This window comes from the organism of the source record quoted next, unplaced genomic scaffold (assembly GCF_019419815.1).
Source record: "Pyrus x bretschneideri cultivar Hongxiangsu unplaced genomic scaffold, Pyrus_bretschneideri_v1 Contig12, whole genome shotgun sequence".
Taxonomy (NCBI): domain Eukaryota; kingdom Viridiplantae; phylum Streptophyta; class Magnoliopsida; order Rosales; family Rosaceae; genus Pyrus; species Pyrus x bretschneideri.
The window spans coordinates 7,576,830-7,596,235 of NW_025999413.1; the positions used below are offsets into that span (position 1 = coordinate 7,576,830).

At 39.1% G+C, this 19,406-nt stretch overlaps 2 protein-coding genes across 2 annotated transcripts; one reads left to right on the forward strand and one right to left on the reverse strand.

The window, feature by feature from the left end:
• Positions 1–7,706, forward strand: LOC125474489 (flowering time control protein FPA). The gene is made up of 4 exons (XM_048578301.1): positions 1–298; positions 427–741; positions 4,291–5,531; positions 6,271–7,706. The coding sequence occupies exons 1-4, from the start codon at positions 296–298 to the stop codon at positions 7,430–7,432; spliced, it is 2,721 nt and encodes a 906-aa protein (XP_048434258.1). The 5' UTR covers positions 1–295; the 3' UTR covers positions 7,433–7,706.
• A 232-nt stretch (positions 7,707–7,938) lies between these two features.
• LOC125474546 lies at positions 7,939–18,898 on the reverse strand. The gene is made up of 22 exons (XM_048578473.1): positions 18,715–18,898; positions 18,142–18,636; positions 17,725–17,993; positions 17,521–17,592; positions 17,211–17,345; positions 16,978–17,099; positions 16,493–16,657; positions 16,150–16,255; positions 15,832–15,937; positions 15,620–15,730; positions 15,295–15,458; positions 15,039–15,156; positions 14,629–14,853; positions 14,044–14,234; positions 13,765–13,932; positions 13,521–13,626; positions 13,232–13,369; positions 12,955–13,113; positions 8,799–9,008; positions 8,518–8,712; positions 8,364–8,435; positions 7,939–8,275 (listed from the first exon to the last, which is right to left on the reverse strand). Exons 1-22 carry the CDS (start codon positions 18,760–18,762, stop codon positions 8,117–8,119), a joined length of 3,534 nt encoding a protein of 1,177 aa, XP_048434430.1. The 5' UTR covers positions 18,763–18,898; the 3' UTR covers positions 7,939–8,116.
• Positions 18,899–19,406: the final 508 nt, after the last annotated feature.

The following is a 19,406-nucleotide window of genomic DNA, read 5'->3' on the forward strand; positions in this document are numbered from 1 at the left end:
CTTCGACAAAAATACAATAAAATAATTAAAAAAAATCATCATCATCGCCCACTTTACCGCGGCCCGGGGAATTCTATCCTATCAAAAAATCCCAATTCCAAAACCCTAATTATAAAACTGTAAACTTGGAGAGGCTGAGAAGAAGAACAAGCGAGTGGCAGAGTTCAGTCACTGAGATTTTCTACTATCTTCTCCAATCTTTCACTGCTCCAAGTAGATTGAAGAATTTCAGAAGGCATTGGACTTCGATCGATTCACATTCTAAAAGCGTCGCCGGAATCACCGTAAAGTTACTATGGTAAGTGTTTCTGATCAATTCAATCTCAAAACCGTAGAATTTTTTATTTTTTCGATAAAATCGTCGTGCTAGTTCATTGTTTACTGTGCTTTGTCTTTGATTCGGATTTTCGGTTTTTGGATGATTAGGCGGGTCGAGTTGGAGGTAGGGACCGGTTTCCGGAGAGTCGCGGTGGGAATGGGCTGCGGCGGTTGGATTCCAAAAGTGGGAAAGCTCCGCCGTCCAGGAACCTATGGGTTGGGAACCTTTCTCATAGTGTCGTGGAGGAAGATCTCGTTAATCCCTTTCTGCAGTTTGGAGAGCTAGAAAGCGTAGCCTTCCATCCCGGCCGGAGTTATGCCTTTCTTAAGTTCAACAGGGAAGACGATGCAATCGCTGCCATGGATTCCCTCCAGGGTCTTCTTGTTGCGGGCAACCCGCTGAGGATCGAGTTTACCAAGGCGGTTAGTTACTTTTTATTCAAGATGCTATTTTTCTATCTTTGTTGTAAATATATGCGATGTTGTAAGTGTGCACTGAGTATGTGTGTGTATAATATAAGTTGGTTATCTGAATCGAAGGCCATGGTAGTTGTCTTGTTCCGTTATCTTTGAGTTTGAGCAAGAATATATTCCACAGTTTACCGAATTATGATGTCTAATCAGCTAATCAAAATGCTCCATGAAAAATGCATAATGATTATAACAATGCCACATTCCACAAAAATTATTAAATCCGTAAGTATAAGATACTCCTTTCCAGCATAATTATAACGCTGACATGCAGTGCTAATGTGTACAACAACAAATATAAAGTCCCTTTATTTTAATAGGGAGCACATGTAAGGCTAAATCAAGGGGCATGTCCTCTGCTCATTCCATGGTTTTCGTCGTGACCATTCCTAGCATTCCACATTTGAACTTTCAAGATTAACTCTTTGAAGGTGAAACACATGCAAGGGGATGCAACCCAAAAGCTCTTTTCTTTCCAAATGTTTAATGACAAAACTTGTGACGTAACATAATAATTATGGGTTGCATACCTATCTATGAAGGATGAACAGCCCTGGAAATTCTTTTTCCTTGTATCTTTCCATAAGAGTAGCTGGAAGCCATCTACAAGTTGGACTAGTTGAGGTTTAATTTTAACTGCAAAATATGTTGAATGCAGCAACATTTATGGCTAGCGTCTCTTAAACCTCCCATAAGTAATTTATCACTACTTAATAAAGAAGGACACAGCACACCATTTTTTCCCTTTTATCAATTCTTACTGTCATTCTTATCGTCTATTTGGATTCATAATGCACATTTCATAAACTATGCTGGTGTTTATAGTTGGGTGGGTTTGAGTGCTGAACCAGCAATTTTCAATGTAGTTGTGATTGTTAGCCCACTGCCTCATGTGAAATTAACAGGTTTCAGGGTATGCTCTTACACTGAATTCACTGTGGGGTGGCATTTGAAACACACAGCGAGATTTTTTATTGTACATATGAAAGATTTTGCTAGTGTCATCTTCTGTATACACTTGTTAGGGATGCAATGTACTTAATAAAAGAAAAGGGCAATTATCAAGCCCAAACTAAAATTTCATCTATTATATCAAGAAACAGGTGGGAGAAATCTAAAGAACTTGTTGTTAATGTTCCCACCATTGAGAGATTGGTTAAGATTATGTTCGGTAGGACTAGTTCCCATACAAGACAAAAGTTTCAGGAATCAATCTGTTTACTACTCAAGTGTTAGAGCTTTTAGCAAATAGCATCAGATCTGCAGTTCAATACATTTGTCGTTGAGAGAGCAAGGATCACCCTATGTTGTGTTAATCATGGAAACATATGGACTTTAAAATACGCATGGTTGAATTCACCATTTGTTACTTTCTGTGTTGTCTGTTAATTTTCCTCTCTTGTTGATAATCGTTTACGATCTACCTTGCAACTTAAGAAATTCTTAATGACCTTTTTAAAATAGTTGTGACCATATATATTAGATAATAGTTCTAACGATTAAAAAGAGACATTGAAATTCCAATTTATCATATCAAAATGATCGTATAACTAGCAAAAAATTAAAACCCATTGAACAACAAGCATAATTAGTCACCTCCTCTTGCTCTTGCAAGGGTAAAATAATATTTTGCTATGCAACCTCTGCAAGTATCCCCAATAACAGTGTAACTCAATTAATAAAATAAAAACAAATTGAGTCGCTGATGCATGCTGCAAGATTGGGCCGGGTTCAGTGAAAACATGAAAGACTTGGAAATGGATTCTTGTCCTCAATGCATTTGGCATGTTTAAAGAAAGATCCAGCCCACCCCCAAATTTTGTTTATTTAATGTGCAGTAGTTAGAAGCATCCTATTTGGATGATGTAGCTCAGATCACAAGAGGAAGAAAGCTTCTTGGGATAAGACCAATGTCTTGCATGTGTTGGCTATTCATATTCTGCAACTCCTCAACCACTGAGTAGTGTTTGAATTAATGATTCATATGTATGTTAATATGCTATAAAAACTTGATGATGCTATGGCGCTCAGAATTGCATATTATGTTTAGATTCTTTTCAAGCCTGCTCCCATATATCAGATTCAAATGCAGAACAACCATCGACAGCAGATTGCATGCAAACGATTAGAAATCTTTGTCTAATTCACACTTCCAACATTCATTATCTGTTAAAAGTATGCAGCAGTGAGAACAGAGCTTCCTTCACGTTTTCGATCTTATGAATGATGCATCACAATCGTTACTGATAATAGAGTTCGTGCAATCTACATTTCACTTCTTTCTTTCTCAAATAAAAAGAAAAGTAAGTCTGTCGTGAAAATCCAGTCCACTATTTTAATGTAACAACTGGATTCTTCATGTTTTAGATTACTGCTGTACCTCCATTATCTTCAGCTTTTTGTTTTCGTATCAAGTATGATTGTAATACATATCTCAGGCTAGCCTTAGAGCAGTTATTCTTTTATGTTTTGAGAACTTATCTAAGATGGGTTCATGTGAGTTGAAATAAGGCGTGTACCATTTAGTACATCAGTTCAGCTGGAGCACGTTGAAGTCTCGTTTCAGGTTGGAACATCTGAGCACATTACTTAATTCCCGAGATAAAAGCATGTCTTGCGAGATATTGGCCTGTGTTTACAATCTTGGCCTTGGGAGGCCAATGTAGTTTAAGGCACTTTCGGCTTTCTCTTATTGTTCACTAATTTGATCCAGGCCAACAGTGTTAAATTCCTGCAGTTCTTAATGGTTTCGCAATCTTGATTATTGCCCTCAGTGAAAAATCTGTAACAGTTATTGACCAAGTATTTGCGTACTCTTGCTAGCATGATTTACAGTGTTTGGAGTCATAGAATGTTATTCACAGTACTTAGATGTGGTATGTTCTTGTAGACTTCTTGTGCTGAGATATCTATCTGTGATTCTGATTTGAATAATGAGACACATTTAGCAGTTACCTTAGCATGCTTAATTTTGTGTGTGAAGCAGCATTGTTCTGTGTTTTCCAATGTTTGAGTGCATCTTGTAGTAAGTTGTCCATCAGCCTTTGTTTGAAATTTTTTGTTGTGTGTCTACCACACTAGACTTTCCAAATAATTTGCAAAATGAGGCTTGTTAATTACTTAATAATGTAGAAGTAAAACAGAATATGTGGAGAGCAAATTTAGTGAGGATGCTTAAAATGGTTATAGTTTAATAGCTTCCTCCAAAAAGAAAAATAGGAACTGAACAACAAAATCATTAATGTTGAATATAATTAGATTCACTGTAAGGACCGTAATGCATGATCTAGTCGAGAAGGATGTTCAAGATATATTGGTCATTGGAGTAATCTTTATGTGATTGAACCTGTTTGTTCCAGTTGGAGAGTTGGTAGTAAACTTTAATATTTCCATCAAGATCAACAAAACAGGACAGTATTAATGATACAAAGTTAAAGTCAACCTATATTCGTACATATATAAGCTTGTTCTGTTCTTACTTTGATAAATCTCTTATCACAGGATAAATCATCTGCACCATCGCGTGAAGAAGATTACTCCCAACGTCGAGATGAACAACGTACAGCTCCAAGAGGATCACCTTTTTATCAAAGGGAGTTTAGACCACGCCAGGATAGTCCTGAGCAATTTTATCAGGAAAAATCCAATATGAGTGATAAGAATGCAGAGCCTAGTGCTGTTTTATGGATAGGTTTTCCTGCTTTATTGAGGGTGGATGAAATGATATTAAGGAAAGCTTTCTCACCGTTTGGTGAGATTGAGAAGATCACTGCATTCCCTGGTCGTACTTATGCTTTTGTTCGATTTAGGAGTGAAGTGTCAGCGTGCAGAGCGAAAGAAGCTCTTCAGGGAAAATTATTTGGAAATCCCCGGGTGCATATTTGCTTTGCAAAGAGTGAAACAGGCTCAGCTAACAGTGGAAGGAATTCAATGAGTGTCCCTCCATCCCCTCATTTTCAGGTGAATGGTCGCTCAGGATCATCTGAGAATTTTCAAGAGGACACGAAATTTGGGAGCTTCACAGGTAATCCCAGCATCAGATCTCCTCATTATTTTCCAGATTTTGATGCTGGTAATTCTGATTCCTATGGTTTTAAGCGGAAGGGGAATTTATGGAGAGGTGAAAACAATATGTTTGAACTGAGGAGATACAAGGAAATGAGGTCTGAACTAGGACTATCAGAAGATATGTATGATCCTCAGGGTAGTCCTAAAAGAGAGACATATGCTCATTTAAATGATTATTCACAGAGATTTCCTCAGACAAGTCAACCTATTGAAGAGCCATGGGACTTGCAAGAAGATATTCATTTCTTTAATGGGGCCAAGAAATTGAAGACAGAGTCTTTTCTTTCGAACAAAGAGTTTCCAGAGTATCCCCAGTCTGACTACAACCCAGAAAGACATGGCTTTTCTAGGTCATACTCTGATTTTCCCCAAGCTGACAGTTCCAATAGAAACTTTGAGGGTGGGCCATTTGGTTACAACCAGATCCCTGATCGACCAATGAGTTTACCTCCAGCTCTAGAAGAAAGGGGTGACCGCTGGAAAGAATCTTATGATGATTTTCAGGTGAGCTCGGGTTCTCACCTAGCAAATCCTGTTGATAGGAGAAGGTTCACTCCTGAACCAGATCGGCCTTCTTTCAATGTGTGGAAATGGGAAGGGACTATAGCAAAGGGAGGAACTCCTGTCTGTAATGCTCGTTGCTTTCCTGTGGGCAAACTCCTTGACTTCACTTTGTAAGTAGTAAAATATTTTTGCACAAGTCAATTTCTGGTTACTTGCATGATTAATTGAACAGAATCATTCTCCGGATAAAAGGACAGTAGAGTGAATAGAATCAAGAATGTGAAAAGGCTATATTTACCTATTGCCTGTTGTCATTTATCTTTAACAGTAGCTGATTACTATAACTTCTTGCTTGTTGCGTGTCTCTCAGTAACACGCCATTTCTATTAATGCACAGTATGCATTTTTGTTATCAACATCATAACAAATTACTTAGATGTGTCAGAAATGGAAGAGTTCCAGTTAATTTTCCGTGCATTTGAGAGTTCACAAAACTGTGGCTGCCTGGTATTTCGGCTGATGTATTAAATAATCAGAACATTAGCTGCAACAGTTTTAATTAGCTTTTTCGTTGTTTTTTCCCCAGTAAGAAGAGGATTATCTGTAGGTGACCCAATTTTTTTGAATTTCAGAATCATCTCATTTTCAGCTACATTGATAGATTAGTTGAGACTATACAATCGAATCCTTTTTGTAATTTTGTCGAGTGGTTTAGTCTAATTCCCTTTGTTAGTCCGCATCGTGATTATAACATTATTTGTATTCATGTAAGTCTGATTCAAACTACATGGTGCAATCTAGATAGACTAGTTTCATCTGCTCTGAAAACAAAATAAATTTTTTCTAATGTTTCGTCACACATGATAGTGTTGGATCTAATCCATTATTAGCACCAATGTTCTGCTGCAGGCCCGAATTTTTGGATTGTACTGCAAGGACTGGTCTAGACATGCTTTCAAAGCATTACTATCAAGCAGCAAGTGCTTGGGTTGTGTTCTTTGCCCCACAAAGTGATGCTGATATTGGATACTACAATGAATTTATGCATTATCTTGGGGAGAAGCAGCGAGCAGCCGTTGCTAAGTTAGATGATAAGAATACCTTGTTTCTTGTGCCCCCGTCAGACTTCTCAGAGAAAGTGCTGAAGGTACCAGGGAAACTCAGCATCTCCGGTGTTGTTTTGAGGTTAGAAAATCCTAGTTCCAATTTTGGATCGGTACACCAACAACCCGAAAGAAAAGACACAAGATTATTGTCGTTGCCTGGGGATACATCATATACAAAGCCATCAACACCTTCAGAATCTATTCATTCATTTACATCAGCTCCATTGGTGTCATTTTCAGGTTCAGCTTATGGTGTTGGAAATGGATCTGATTCTTACAATGAGAGCAGGCACGAGTATCCACATCATATTGAAAGCCCTGCATTGGGGCGAAACTGGTCTTCACACAAGCCGCAAAACTCAATTACGGATGCTAGAAATAAACCAACCCAAATGCCCACTAGTTCCATTGATTCTATTTTTCAGGAGCATAGGGTCATGCAAAGGGAAGCACAACAGTCGAGCATTCCAGGTGGAATTTCTCGTATTCGAAACAGCCATTCGTCACAGCAGGAAATCCAATCTCCAGGCTCTTCATCTGTGCCGTCTGATTCCCTGCAACCTGAGCAACTTGCACAATTGGCATCATCTCTTGGGCAGCAGCAGAGGCAGTCTGCAAGAACTCCAAATCCAGCTACCGGAGAAGATTTTAGACAAAGAAACAAAATGAATGAGTCTGATAACATTCCAAGGACATCCCAGACATTTGGTATGCAGAATAATGAGGTGAATTCGCTGCCGTCAACATCTCAGTTTGGTCAAGTCCAACAGTTGCAGCAGCGGCAACAGCAGGTATCAACTGTGCCTGCAACGCCTCACACTGTCCAAACAGCGGTTCAGGGAAACCAACAACTGCAAAGCACTAGTACAAATGAAGTAGTAGAAACAGATCCACAGAAACGCCTGCAAGCGACATTACAGTTGGCAGCAGCTCTTCTTCAGCAAATCCAAGGGAAAGGAAGTTGACCAGGACTGGAATATGATCGTGCTGGTCTCATCTATTTTTTGAGAGTGAGTAACGGATAAAATTCGAAATTCAACACCCCTAACGCAGTGCAGTTGCACATGAATTTTGATTTTCCTATAGTTTGATGTAAATCCTGTTCTTTCTTAGTTTTACTGTTGGGTTCATGCAGTTTGATGCTTATTGGTTTGTTTTGTCCAATGACTCGAATGGGGTCATGCTACTCATCTACATTCTATATTGACAGAATTGAAGAAAGTTAACAGCTACATTTCATATGTTAGATATTCTTCTGCAGGGCTGCCGTATAGGGCATCTCTTTCAGAGTCGCCAATACGGCAGCCCTGCAAACAAGACTCAATTGTGCAGGAACGCTTGTAAACTTGTTTTATGTAATGTTTTTGTTAATCGCGGGAACCCGTTTTTCTTCCTCCCAGTTACATAGTGAGATTAGAAGAAAAGACGAGTAGTAAAGGAAAAGGAATGAAGAACAAGGCAGAATTTGAAGAGACTATAAAAATTGTATTGCCTTTATTGATATGAAGACTTTTAATGCAAAGTCAAATTACAAAATGAATAAGAATGAATGAATACTAATACTATAGAACTTGTGCACTATACATTTGTGCTACAAATATAGGCATTCTGACAGCAGCTCATCAAGCCCGAAAACATGAGACATCCGGCTAAACGTAGAAGTAGGTCGATGCATCTGTAGCGTTTTCTGTATCCCTGCTGAGAATTGATCGGGCTTCGATTACTGAACGAGGGGGCTCAAGATCTTTCTCTTGCAGCGCGTTGCCTTGTAGACGCTGCATTTGGGAAGCAAACATATCGTCCAATATCTGCAGACAAAGCATAGTGAGATAGAAGGTACTGCAATGAGTTGCCTCTTGTGCCAACTAAGTACGATTTCAATCTGACGCTACTTACCCCGAGAGCATAATAAGATCCATTGTACCAAACTCGGTTTTCCTTCCTGCCTTCAAGGAATTTCAAAACGATCTAGTACAGAAGAATCGAAATGTGTCAGCGTTAAGAAGATTTAAAAGTAATGGTTGTGCGCAATACAGGTCTCTCTATTTACCTGTCCCATTCTATCCCAGAATCCACGACAAATTGCGATAAATATTTTGCTTGTAAAGACATCATGCAAGTTGGAGATGGAGTCGACAAGCTGTGAACTCAGCGGGTGCATTCTTTCACGGACCTCAGCCTCTCCATCATCTTCCTTTGTTTCCTCTAGAATCCTTTTCAGCGTTGTATTACGGTTAGCTTGCACCTGAAGCAATCATATATGAGAAACCGTTGCTAGTTTTTACCTGTTGGACGGAAGTTCAAGTATTGGAACAAGAGGAATAGACTTACATTGCTGAGAAGCTTCCCTACGGTTGCCTGCAAGTAATTTTTGTATTTTGTTCTCAAGAGAACTGTAATGCCATTCATCTGCTCCCCGAACAGCGACTTCTTGTTATCGCCCATGGCAGGAAGAAAAGATGCCCAAGACTTTAAGATGTCTTCTACTTTACAATGAAGGACATCAAGAATTCTCTTCACGGTGTTTAAAAAAGTTCCGAGCTGGGGAATACAAGATATCGATAAGATATATAAACATATTAATATATGCAACAGCGACATATAAGGTCATCTCCAACCGAAGGATCCAGAGGGTCAGAGGGCCGAAAATAGCCCGAAAACCGTCTCCAACTGAGGGCTAGGCCAGAGGGCTGTGGAATCTGAGAGGGCCCCACGGAATCGGAGAGGGCTAGAGGGCTGGAGGGCTGGCCAGAAAATATAGCTTTCCTGTCGGTTATGACCGACAGGAATATATTTATATTAAAAATTAAATGTATTCCTGTCGGTTATTGCTTAAAAAAATAATTTGAATACAACGGCTGCCGTTGTATTCAAATTTTTATTTTTATTTTTTGGTTTTTTGGGCCAATTTTTTTTTTTTAAATTAATTCTAATTTTTTTTTTCTTATAAATACCTAAACCATTCATTAAATTTAAATTCTAATTTTTTTTATTTTTTAGGCCAGTTATTGTGACATCCCACATCGCCCAGGGGAGTGATCCTTATATGTATATTCACATCCCTACCTTGCACGAGGCCTTTTGGGAGCTCACTGGCTTCGGGTTCCGTAGGAACTTCGAAGTTAAGCGATAAGGGGGCTTGAGCAATCCCATGATGGGTGATTCACTGGGAAGTTGCTTGTGAGTTCCCAAAAACAAAACCGTGAGGGAATGGTAAGCCCAAAGTGGACAATATCGTGCTACGGTGGTGGAGCGGGCCCGGGAAGTGGTCCCCCCCGGGCCGGGAATTGACAATTTGGTATCAGAGCCTAACCCTGGCCATGGTGTGCCGACGAGGACGTCGGGCCCTTAAGGGGGGTGGATTGTGACATCCCACATCGCCCAGGGGAGTGATCCTTATATGTATATTCACATCCCTACCTTGCACGAGGCCTTTTGGGAGCTCACTGGCTTCGGGTTCCGTAGGAACTCTGAAGTTAAGCGAGAAGGGGGCTTGAGCAATCCCATGATGGGTGATCCACTGGGAAGTTGCTTGTAAGTTCCCAAAAACAAAATCGTGAGGGAATGGTAAGCCCAAAGCGGACAATATCGTGCTACGGTGTTGGAGCGGGCCCGGGAAGTGATCCGTCTCGGGCCGGGATGTGACAGTTATCATTGTAGTTTTTAAATTTAAGTTGTATTTGAATTTAAGTTGTTGTAGTTTTTAAATTTAAATAATAAATTATGTTTGGCCCTATGACTCTTTGGCCCCCGGTTGGAGACGGAGGCAAATATGACCCTGTACTGTTCATTAAAATATTAATATCTTGGAGAATCTTGGAGGGCCAGAGGGCTAAAACGAGCCCTCTGGCCAGCCCTCGGTTGGAGATGGCCTAAATGTATCAGTGTGGGAGGGATGCCTTTATGGTTTAGGGTTTAGGGATGCCTTTAAGGGAAGAGATCCCTATTTGTTTTTTTTTAAATGGGGATTAGTTTTGGGGCTCACATCACATTGAACTTCAATGATCCAAACCGTCTATTTTTCAAGTTGCATCTCAAAGATCATCCAAAATATTAGCCGAATCGGAAATATTTAAGAAAATTATTGAGTCCAAAGAAATTAACGAACGCTTTGTTATATAAGAAATAATGAAATTTTATCGTGATAATTTAATAGGCAAATAGTTTTGAATTAAATTGAATTTTTGTAAGAAAGATTTATGAATTGAGACTTATAAAATAAACAATTCGGATCGTTGAAGTTCGGGTTCTACATCTAATCCCCATTTTTCTAGAAAAAAAAAAAAAAAAAAGGAGATCCCTTTGCATAAAGGGCATGTATATCTGTGAGTGTGAGTGAGTGACTGAGTTACTATTGAAATTCTTACTATCCTTTGAATGTTGCTCCTTGATGTATTCGGCAATAGACTAAACTTAGCAATATAGAGAATAACTAGAAACACACAAGATTTATGCTGGTCCAACATAACTTTTTCCTACATCAAGTAGTGATTTCTATGGATAGAAACATCACAGCTTCTTTGGTTCATAATAGAGTACTTTTGCAAACCCTAGAATTAATCCCTCTCTTTCTTCGGTTTCTGTTTTCCATTCCTTGAACTTTGCAAAAACCTCGGATTTCTGCTTCGTGAAATAAACTCAAACTTCCTAGAAAAATCATCCATAAAAGTAACAAACTACCTAGATCCACAGTTGGATTTAGTTAGCGCAGGACCCTAGACCTATGAGTGAATGCAGTCAGGCTCCTTGCTTTGTCTACCTACTTTGTGGAAACGGCTGCACCCCCAACTATCGTAGCCGGGCTTGTCTAAACTGCCCAAGAATATCAAATTCTTTTTCAATCCAGGGACATATATGATGTTCCCTGAAGTCCTTATCACTCCATCAAACAACTTGATTCTAACAGTGCCAATCCATTTGTAGGATATGGTCAATCATCCCTCATTAAAACTTCTCTGATGCTGACCTTCTTGCAGGTATCAAACCATTCTCTTACTACACACATAAGAAATTTGTATCTAGTATCCAAAATCTATTTTGTGAAACTTGGAGCCTGATGTTACCGAAAGAATCTCCCTATCACTCTCTTCTTTGGTGACTGCGCTAGCTGAACCTTAAATACCTTCCATTTTGGCTTCATTCTCCTTCCATCTTGCAACTCTTCCAATGATCAGCAGAATCACATTCGAAGCAGCCTTCGTTTTTTTTTTTCTTTTTCTTCTTGGATCTTGACCTACCCATGTTGTTGCTCTTCTCTTCCTTTGTCTTTTCCCGCCCACTCTCATTTGCTTTGGCATAAAAGCCTTAAGAGCTTCTAGTTATATCATTGAGTTTAGCATATGATTGAAGGGCTTGAATTACATTCTCAAGCTGCAGGGACTCCCCTCCAAACATTAAAGTTGTTTGAAAGTTTCTTCGACCTTCTGAAGATTGGCTATGCAATTCTGGAACCTGCATACATGATCTTCTATATCACCTCCTTCCAGTTGAAGCCCGAATAGTTCATCCTTGAAAAAATAGTTTATTGGACATGGTTTTGCCCATATAAACCTTCTCTAACTCGTCCCATGCTTCCTTCAATCACGTTTCTATGATGTGAGACTTAACCAATTTCGTGAGATGGATCTCAATGGAGATCTTGGCCTTCTTGAGAATCTTGGTTCATGTCTCTTCTGTCATGGTCGTAGGCTTTTCACCAAGAAGTGCATCATCCAACTCCTACCGTATCAGTACGTTCTTCATCATCCTTTGACAGTCCGTGAAGTCATCCTTGCCATCAAAAGGTTTTAACACAGGCCTTAAGGTTCCTAGGTCTGTGGCCTCCTTTCCTCTTGCCATTGCAGAACACTTTGAACCAAGCTCTTGATACCAATTGTTAGAGTTTGACCTCCCTTTAGATCTCGCTATTTGATGTATCCGGAGATAGACTAAACTTAGCAACATAGAGAATAACTAGGGACAAACAAGACTTATACTGGTTGAGTAGAAGTTTTGCCTACGTCCAGTTGTGATTTCTCTAGGCAGAAAAATCATGGCTTCTTTGATTAATGATAGAGTATACATCACTTTTGCAAACCCGAGAACTAACCCCTCTCTTTCTCTCAACTATCTCCCTGGTTTTTCCTTGGAACTAATCCTTCTCTTTCTTTCGGCTGCCTCTCTAGGTTTCTACTACTTATCGGCCCTTCCCGCACCCTTATTTATAAGTATAAGGTGTGGTTTATGCTCCTATAATCTGATTAGGTTTCCTAATCTTTTTGGGATAGGAAAGTACACTTCCTTTCTTATTCCAATTCTGCTTCTAGGATTCCTACTCTAATTGTGCAAGAAAACTTTAATTATTTCCTAATCATTGGAGAACAAGAATATGTGCACCTTAGCCTTCCTAAACAAAATAGGACTCGAACCAAAAGACGAACCAAATCCCTATATTTACAACGTCTAATTCATTACATTGCATGGGAAAATTTGCAATTGGAGAACTCACCTGACTAGGAACGGTGTAGATTGTGACTGATTGTCTTCTTGTCAGCTTCTGGACCTGCATATTAAGCCTCTTTTGGATACCATCTTTCAATGGAGTCAAGATATCGTTATATTGTTTCTCCAATGCTTTTATGATTGCTCTTTCGACATTAGCTACAGCCTGCACAGAGCCAACAAAACAGCTTAGATGAATGTATAGGGCTGAATCCGGGCGGCGGGAAGAGAGAGACATTTCTGAAAGCTCTTTGATAATACTATACGATGAGATGAGAACTCACTTGTTCCAAAATCAAGGAGTATTGAGGCCATCGATTGAGTACCACCTCGTATTGAATAAGGGTCTCTCTGATATTCTCATACATATCCTCAGCAAATGGTGAGGTGGAACTATTTGTTGACACACCAGACCATGGCACCTGAATCATTATTCAGATCTCGTTAGTTACGCACAGTTCTTCAGTTGAACAATTGCCTTCTGTGGAAGTTTGCGCTAACGTGAGCAAGAACATCAAGGAATAGACTACACATGGAATGCTACATAGAAAAGTTCTTGAAGCGAAGTTATACCTTTTCTGCCCTGCAACGTTCAAGTAAGTTAAGTTGCATATCCTGTACCCAGATCATTATGTAATCGTGAAACAGATGCTTCGAGTCAACACCACCCTGCACTGGACTGAAGCAAGCAAAACATGAAATGAGAAATTATTTAAAGTATACAAAACAACAGAAACTTCGTTCAAGAAAATCAAACCGCAAAAATTTATTCAAGTGTATGCTAGGAGGGATTTTGGTCCAAATCTCTTTCACAGACCTTATGTTCCATGACTCAAGGTTTCTTTCAAATTCAGCAACTGCAATTAAAAGCTCATTTACATGTGGCTGTGGACCTGATGGAGGCAAGGCAGCAAGAAATGCTTGAAGTCTGTTGTACAGCTCAGTGCTGTAAATGGCAGCTGCTATATTTGAGAGATCAATTGAACTAGAAATAAGTAAGATTTGTCAGTATTTTCACACTAATTTTATTATATCGATCAAGTGTAATGTTGAACTATGAGTCACAGTATTAGGTGCAAAAGACAAAGGCCCGTACCTGGGGAGTACATGCTGGTTGTGGATTTTGATGTCTGCCTGAATTTCCTTTTGTATATTTATACATAAATTCTTCATTTTCAGATATGCCGTTGAGATGGATATGGAGTCCATAAGGAAACCTTCAGAGTTACTTGACACAAACTCATCAGTGTCTAGAGCATGCTTTCGGTACCTCTTTTTTGCTGCTGTCTGTTAATAAATACATTTGGTTTAGAACTCTATTTTCCTGAGCGCAAAACAAACCCAAGAAGTCGTCGATCCATGTTATATGTTGAGTTGTTATACAGGAAATTTACATATGGACACTGCCTCTAGAAAAAAAAAAAAAAAGCAGCTAAAAGTGCATGTTCCCAAGTGTATTCTAATAAGCATAACGGGCATGTTCCCAAGTATTTTCTAATTCCATGAACTCTCTCTAATTTATTGACCGTAATGAACCAACACTTGGAATCTGCATGTTAGCTCATCAAATATTTGAGGATAAGAAAACTAAAGACCTCCAACTTCATAAAAAACGTTCATATATATATGTAAGTTCGGTCTTGGAAACGTAAGAAGATAATTATTAACATTATTCATGTACCTCCAAGTAGTTGCGCAGCATAGTTTGGGCATCCAGAGTGAGGATATCATGAAGGATCATGTATACTTGTACAGAAGGAGCTAGAGCTGGTGCTGCAGAATCTGGGGTTGGACCAAATGAGGATGTGAATCCTGTGGGCGACCCATCATCTAATGACTTGTAGTTTTCGAAAACATTAGCCAAAAGACTCTCAATTTGGTTTTCACAGTCTAACAGTATACTTTTCTGCAAGAAAGCAAAAACAAATCCAATTGAAACAAAAGGAAGTTAAAACTAATTTCAGAGGGAAAGTAAAAATAAAAATAAAAATAAAAAATCCTAGTGTTCATTGGACAGATACCAAGAAAAACATATTGGTTCAAAACATTTAGTATCAAGTAATCTTGCACTTTTGCACAACCATACTTTACCTCCTGCCTTGTCAAACATTTCTGACTCCTGGCCTTTATTATAGGTACAAGTAACTCATTCACAAGCTGTAAGCAATCTTTCGTCGGAGTTGCCACATTCATCACATGTAACAGATATCTACAAAGAAACCAAAGGGATGTAAATACGATGCAAGCCATCACAAAGAGAAGAGCATAATAGTGCTTTCTTTGTTTTATTTTCGTACAAAGAAATCGCTACTTATTAGATTTAAAAAATTGTACATTTGCTACGTACCTCAGCTTTGTGTATGACTGGGAAACTTCATAATATTCTGCAAACTCAGTCAACAACCACTTCCAAGTTCCATGCAACCATAGGTTCCGGGAATGAAAGTTTTGTGCCCGCATAGCAGCCTCCAGCAATAAATCATATGCTAGAGTCTCCGCAACTGGTCCACTCTATAATATGTGAAAAAGTAGAGGTGAGAACACTTATCCTAAAAGTTTGATGACTAAATAAAAATAACAATGCCAAATTCTTGGACTGAACACAGACGAAACGACATTTCTGAGTTTGTGACAAGATTTTCTTAGACGAGTTGAGTTGGAAGAAAAGAAACCTTGATATGATTAGCTTCATCACTAGTTATCATACTACCGATGTTGAGCTGGATCTTTCCAATACATTCTTGATCATCATGGTATAAAGGCCACCAACGAAGTTTATCACTCTGCATAATAAAGAAAGTCACATAATATAACATGCAGATGGTAGAAAGATATTGTTCTGCCTTAAGAAATCAACGTTGGATGATAGGGGAAGGATTCATACGGTGCTGTCATTCAAAGATGAAATAGGAATTTTAGTTCGACCTTGGACTGATTTTTTCGTGTCTTGAACTTCTACCAAAAGAGCATCCACTTGACTCTCTGGAAAACTGAAAGTGCATAGACATGTAAGACCTTTTCCACATTTAACATCACATGAAACTCTCAAGTCATAACCAAAGTCCCCTGAAAGAGACCTACACTTTGGTATATTAGACTATGATACAGAACTTCAAGTACCAACACAAGTTACCAGCATATCCATTAAAATGAGGGTTAAATGCCAACATGACACCAGGGTTTAAGCAAAACAGAAACTTACAACACATGGTAATCACCGCTTCCAGGGTGCAAACAAATTGCGGAACTTGGCTCTACTTCAGTATCTTCAGTGGCACTACTAAGTTTGAGTATGCATGAAAGTGGCTCTGCACACACAATAAGATAGGCGTCAATCATCCATTAATTTCAGTATAAAATACACAAGACATAAGTTACGAAAAATCCACCAAGAGATGCTACACATTGACATATCTCTTACTTATCCTAATCAGTAACAATAATTTTCTGGGGTTGTAATATATAAAGTAAATGGCGGCTTCTATTAAGTCTTCGGAGAAAATTTAATTTGAGAAAAAAAAAAGGGTTCTTCGTATGGTTAAAACCTTGTGGTGTAATCGAGAATGACGATGACTTTAAAGAATTTATGCCAGTTTTTACTAGTGATGAAACATGTCGGACGTATTCTGCCCCAGCTTGTATGTACATTGCACTTCGCTGTGAATATGTGCTCTTGAGTTTCCTTCTGGGTATTACTCGAAGTTTCTTCACTGCCATCATTCAAAAACTACATCAAATTACAAATAAACTATTTTGTCTACTTTTATCAGCTTAGTGTCTAAAATAAACACAAAACCCTTAGATTAAATTATGCTAGCATAGCTAGCAACCTTCTAGTAATGTCAAGATATATTTAAAAAATATTTCATACTTGTGGCCTCCCAAAACGGTTGTAAATAAAGAAATTAAATGACTTTGGTAAAAGAGTTTTAATGTCCAAATCCAGTGGATATGTTTCTTAAACTGAGATTAACTCTGAGCCATTCTTCAATACATTACTAATAAGCTTATCCCATTTATAAGATCATACCTTCAACTCTTATCTTTCCAACCACCTTCTTTGCTTTCGGAGCAAAACTTTGTTCTGCATTCCGACTACTCTTTGCTTCTAGTGGCTGCGCTTCTCGGGCTTGCAACAAAAATGTGTTTAGCCTGTTTAATCAGAGTGTAAATCTTAAATGACCAATCAAACCCTGAGAACTAGCCATCAGCCATGAAACTTTAAAAGAACTGAATATTTAGGGTTAGGAAAAGGTAGCTAACCCAAAAGCATTCCGAAGAACCACACACTCGTCACGCAGAAATTCAGGTGCCTCAGTGCAGCCTCTTGCCCATGCTTGTAGGCATAAGCGTATACATGCCTCGTGTGCAACCAAGGTTTGCCAGGCATATTGGCCACTTCAATGATTCAATTAGATACCATAAAAAAAAAAAAGTTCTAAAAAAAATCTCTTCGGGTTAGAATGACAAAAGTAATATCTCTGTAGAATCTTTTCATGCAATAAACTTCACAAAATCGAAAGTAACAGTAAACAAGTATCTGTCTTCATATGAAATTCAATGGTGGAAGCACCTGGTATTATAATAGGAATGGTCTAATTGGCTGGCTTTCGTTTCTGTTTCTCCAGCTATGCTTTTGTTGATTCTGCAGAACGCAATGTCAAATCATGCAAGAACTATCAAAAACCCGAAACGAGAAAGTAGAGAAATCAAATGAAAGTCACAGTCCAAATAAAATGCTAAAACAAGAAGAGCAAAACAACTCTTTATTCAATACCTTTCACCAGAAGCTTTGAAAGAACTAGTATCCAAATCTGCTAAACCCTCTACACTCCCATCAAACCCCATGGATCCCCTTGATGGGCAGGTCGAATTTTCAGCCGCATTGCTCTCTCTCATCCCCTCAGAAACTTCCTGCCCTCCTTGAATCTCATCATCAATACCCGCCCCGTCTCTCCCAATTTCAAAAATCGGAGGTGCACTCGGAGTTCCCAAATCTGCTGAATCTCTGAGCACACCACATTCATCACCACTTGGAGCAGTGCCCTGCAAAACAAAATTGAAAATATCACCCACAAAAGATTCAAATTACAAACAAGCACACACCCACTAAACAAAAACAAAAAAGATCATTATTTTGCATCAAGGCCTACATTAAAATTTCGAAGTTGAGCCCTTTTCAGGAGCTGATTGCGGCACCCGGTGTCGAAGTTTTCGGGGGGCATCTCTTCTTGAAACCCACTTCCCCGTCCGTAAATCTTCTGCAATTTCCGGGCAATTCAACCGTCAGACCCTCCTTCAACAACCCTCTATTCAACCCGGTGCTAGGCTTATCCCTATAACCAAACACCTCCTCTTCTTCTTCCTGATAATACTGTTCCGTCGGCTTCGACTCTTCCACGAAGTAATTGGCAGACGAACCCATATCCGAAACATAATCCACGCTCTCGTTGTCGTCATCATAGTCGTTTTCGTCGTCGCTGCTTAGACAGGGAGCCACCAAGCTGTGAGGAGCGAGCAGGCCGGAGTGGAACTTGAGCGGAGGCAGAGCGGGAGCACCGCCACCGCTGTTGGTGCGGAAGCGCAGAGGCGATATTGGGTATGCGTCGGAAGTGAGTTTCTCTGCGAGAGGCGACCGGATCGCTTGTGGGGTTTGTTGCTGTTGTTCTTGCACTTCCATTTCTGATCCCTGCAGGTATTCAACTGAAAAATGAAAATTGAATTCTCAAAAATTTTGAAAATTTATGAACTTTCGGGATTTTGGTACCTGTTTGATCCATTTGATTGAACTCTCGTCGAGGCCTTCGGTGAACATTTTGCTGGGGCTATGGGTTAGAGAGAGAGAGAGAGAGAGTTGAGGGGAGCAGAGAGAGGGTGGAAGAAGAAAGAGAAGAGAAGAGAAGAGACGAGGGAGATAGAGAGAGCAGAGGTCGGTGGGTTTCCGCTTGCAACGGCTAGTTAAGACTTTTTATTATTTGTTTCTTTTCAAAAGCAAAACGCTAAAAGGCACCTTTCTCTTCTTTTTTCGAAAAAATAAAAATTTAAGAAGGGAGGCTTTTGTCTGCCCTATTTTCTAGCTCTCCTTTGGTCTCGACCTAACTTATAAGCTTATATAAACAAAATTTAGGCCTGGTTTGGTACTGAGGTGATTCTGAAAAAAGTTGGTATCAAAAAAAGTTGGGAGCTGTTTTTGTGTTTGGTAAACATTCAGCTTCAGCTTTTTTTTCACAGTTTTGGGTGAAAAAAAACCAAAAACAAGAAGCTGGAAAACCCAGCTTTGAAAAACTGGCTTTTTTCACATCTGTTTTACATAAAAGTTTACCAAACACTATAATACTGCTTTTTTTTTTCAAAAGCACTTTTACAAAAAAGTTTACCAAACACTTTGCTGCTTTATTTTACAGCTGCTTATTCTCACAGCACAGCAAAAGTAACTTTTTTTCAAAGCACAGTAATACT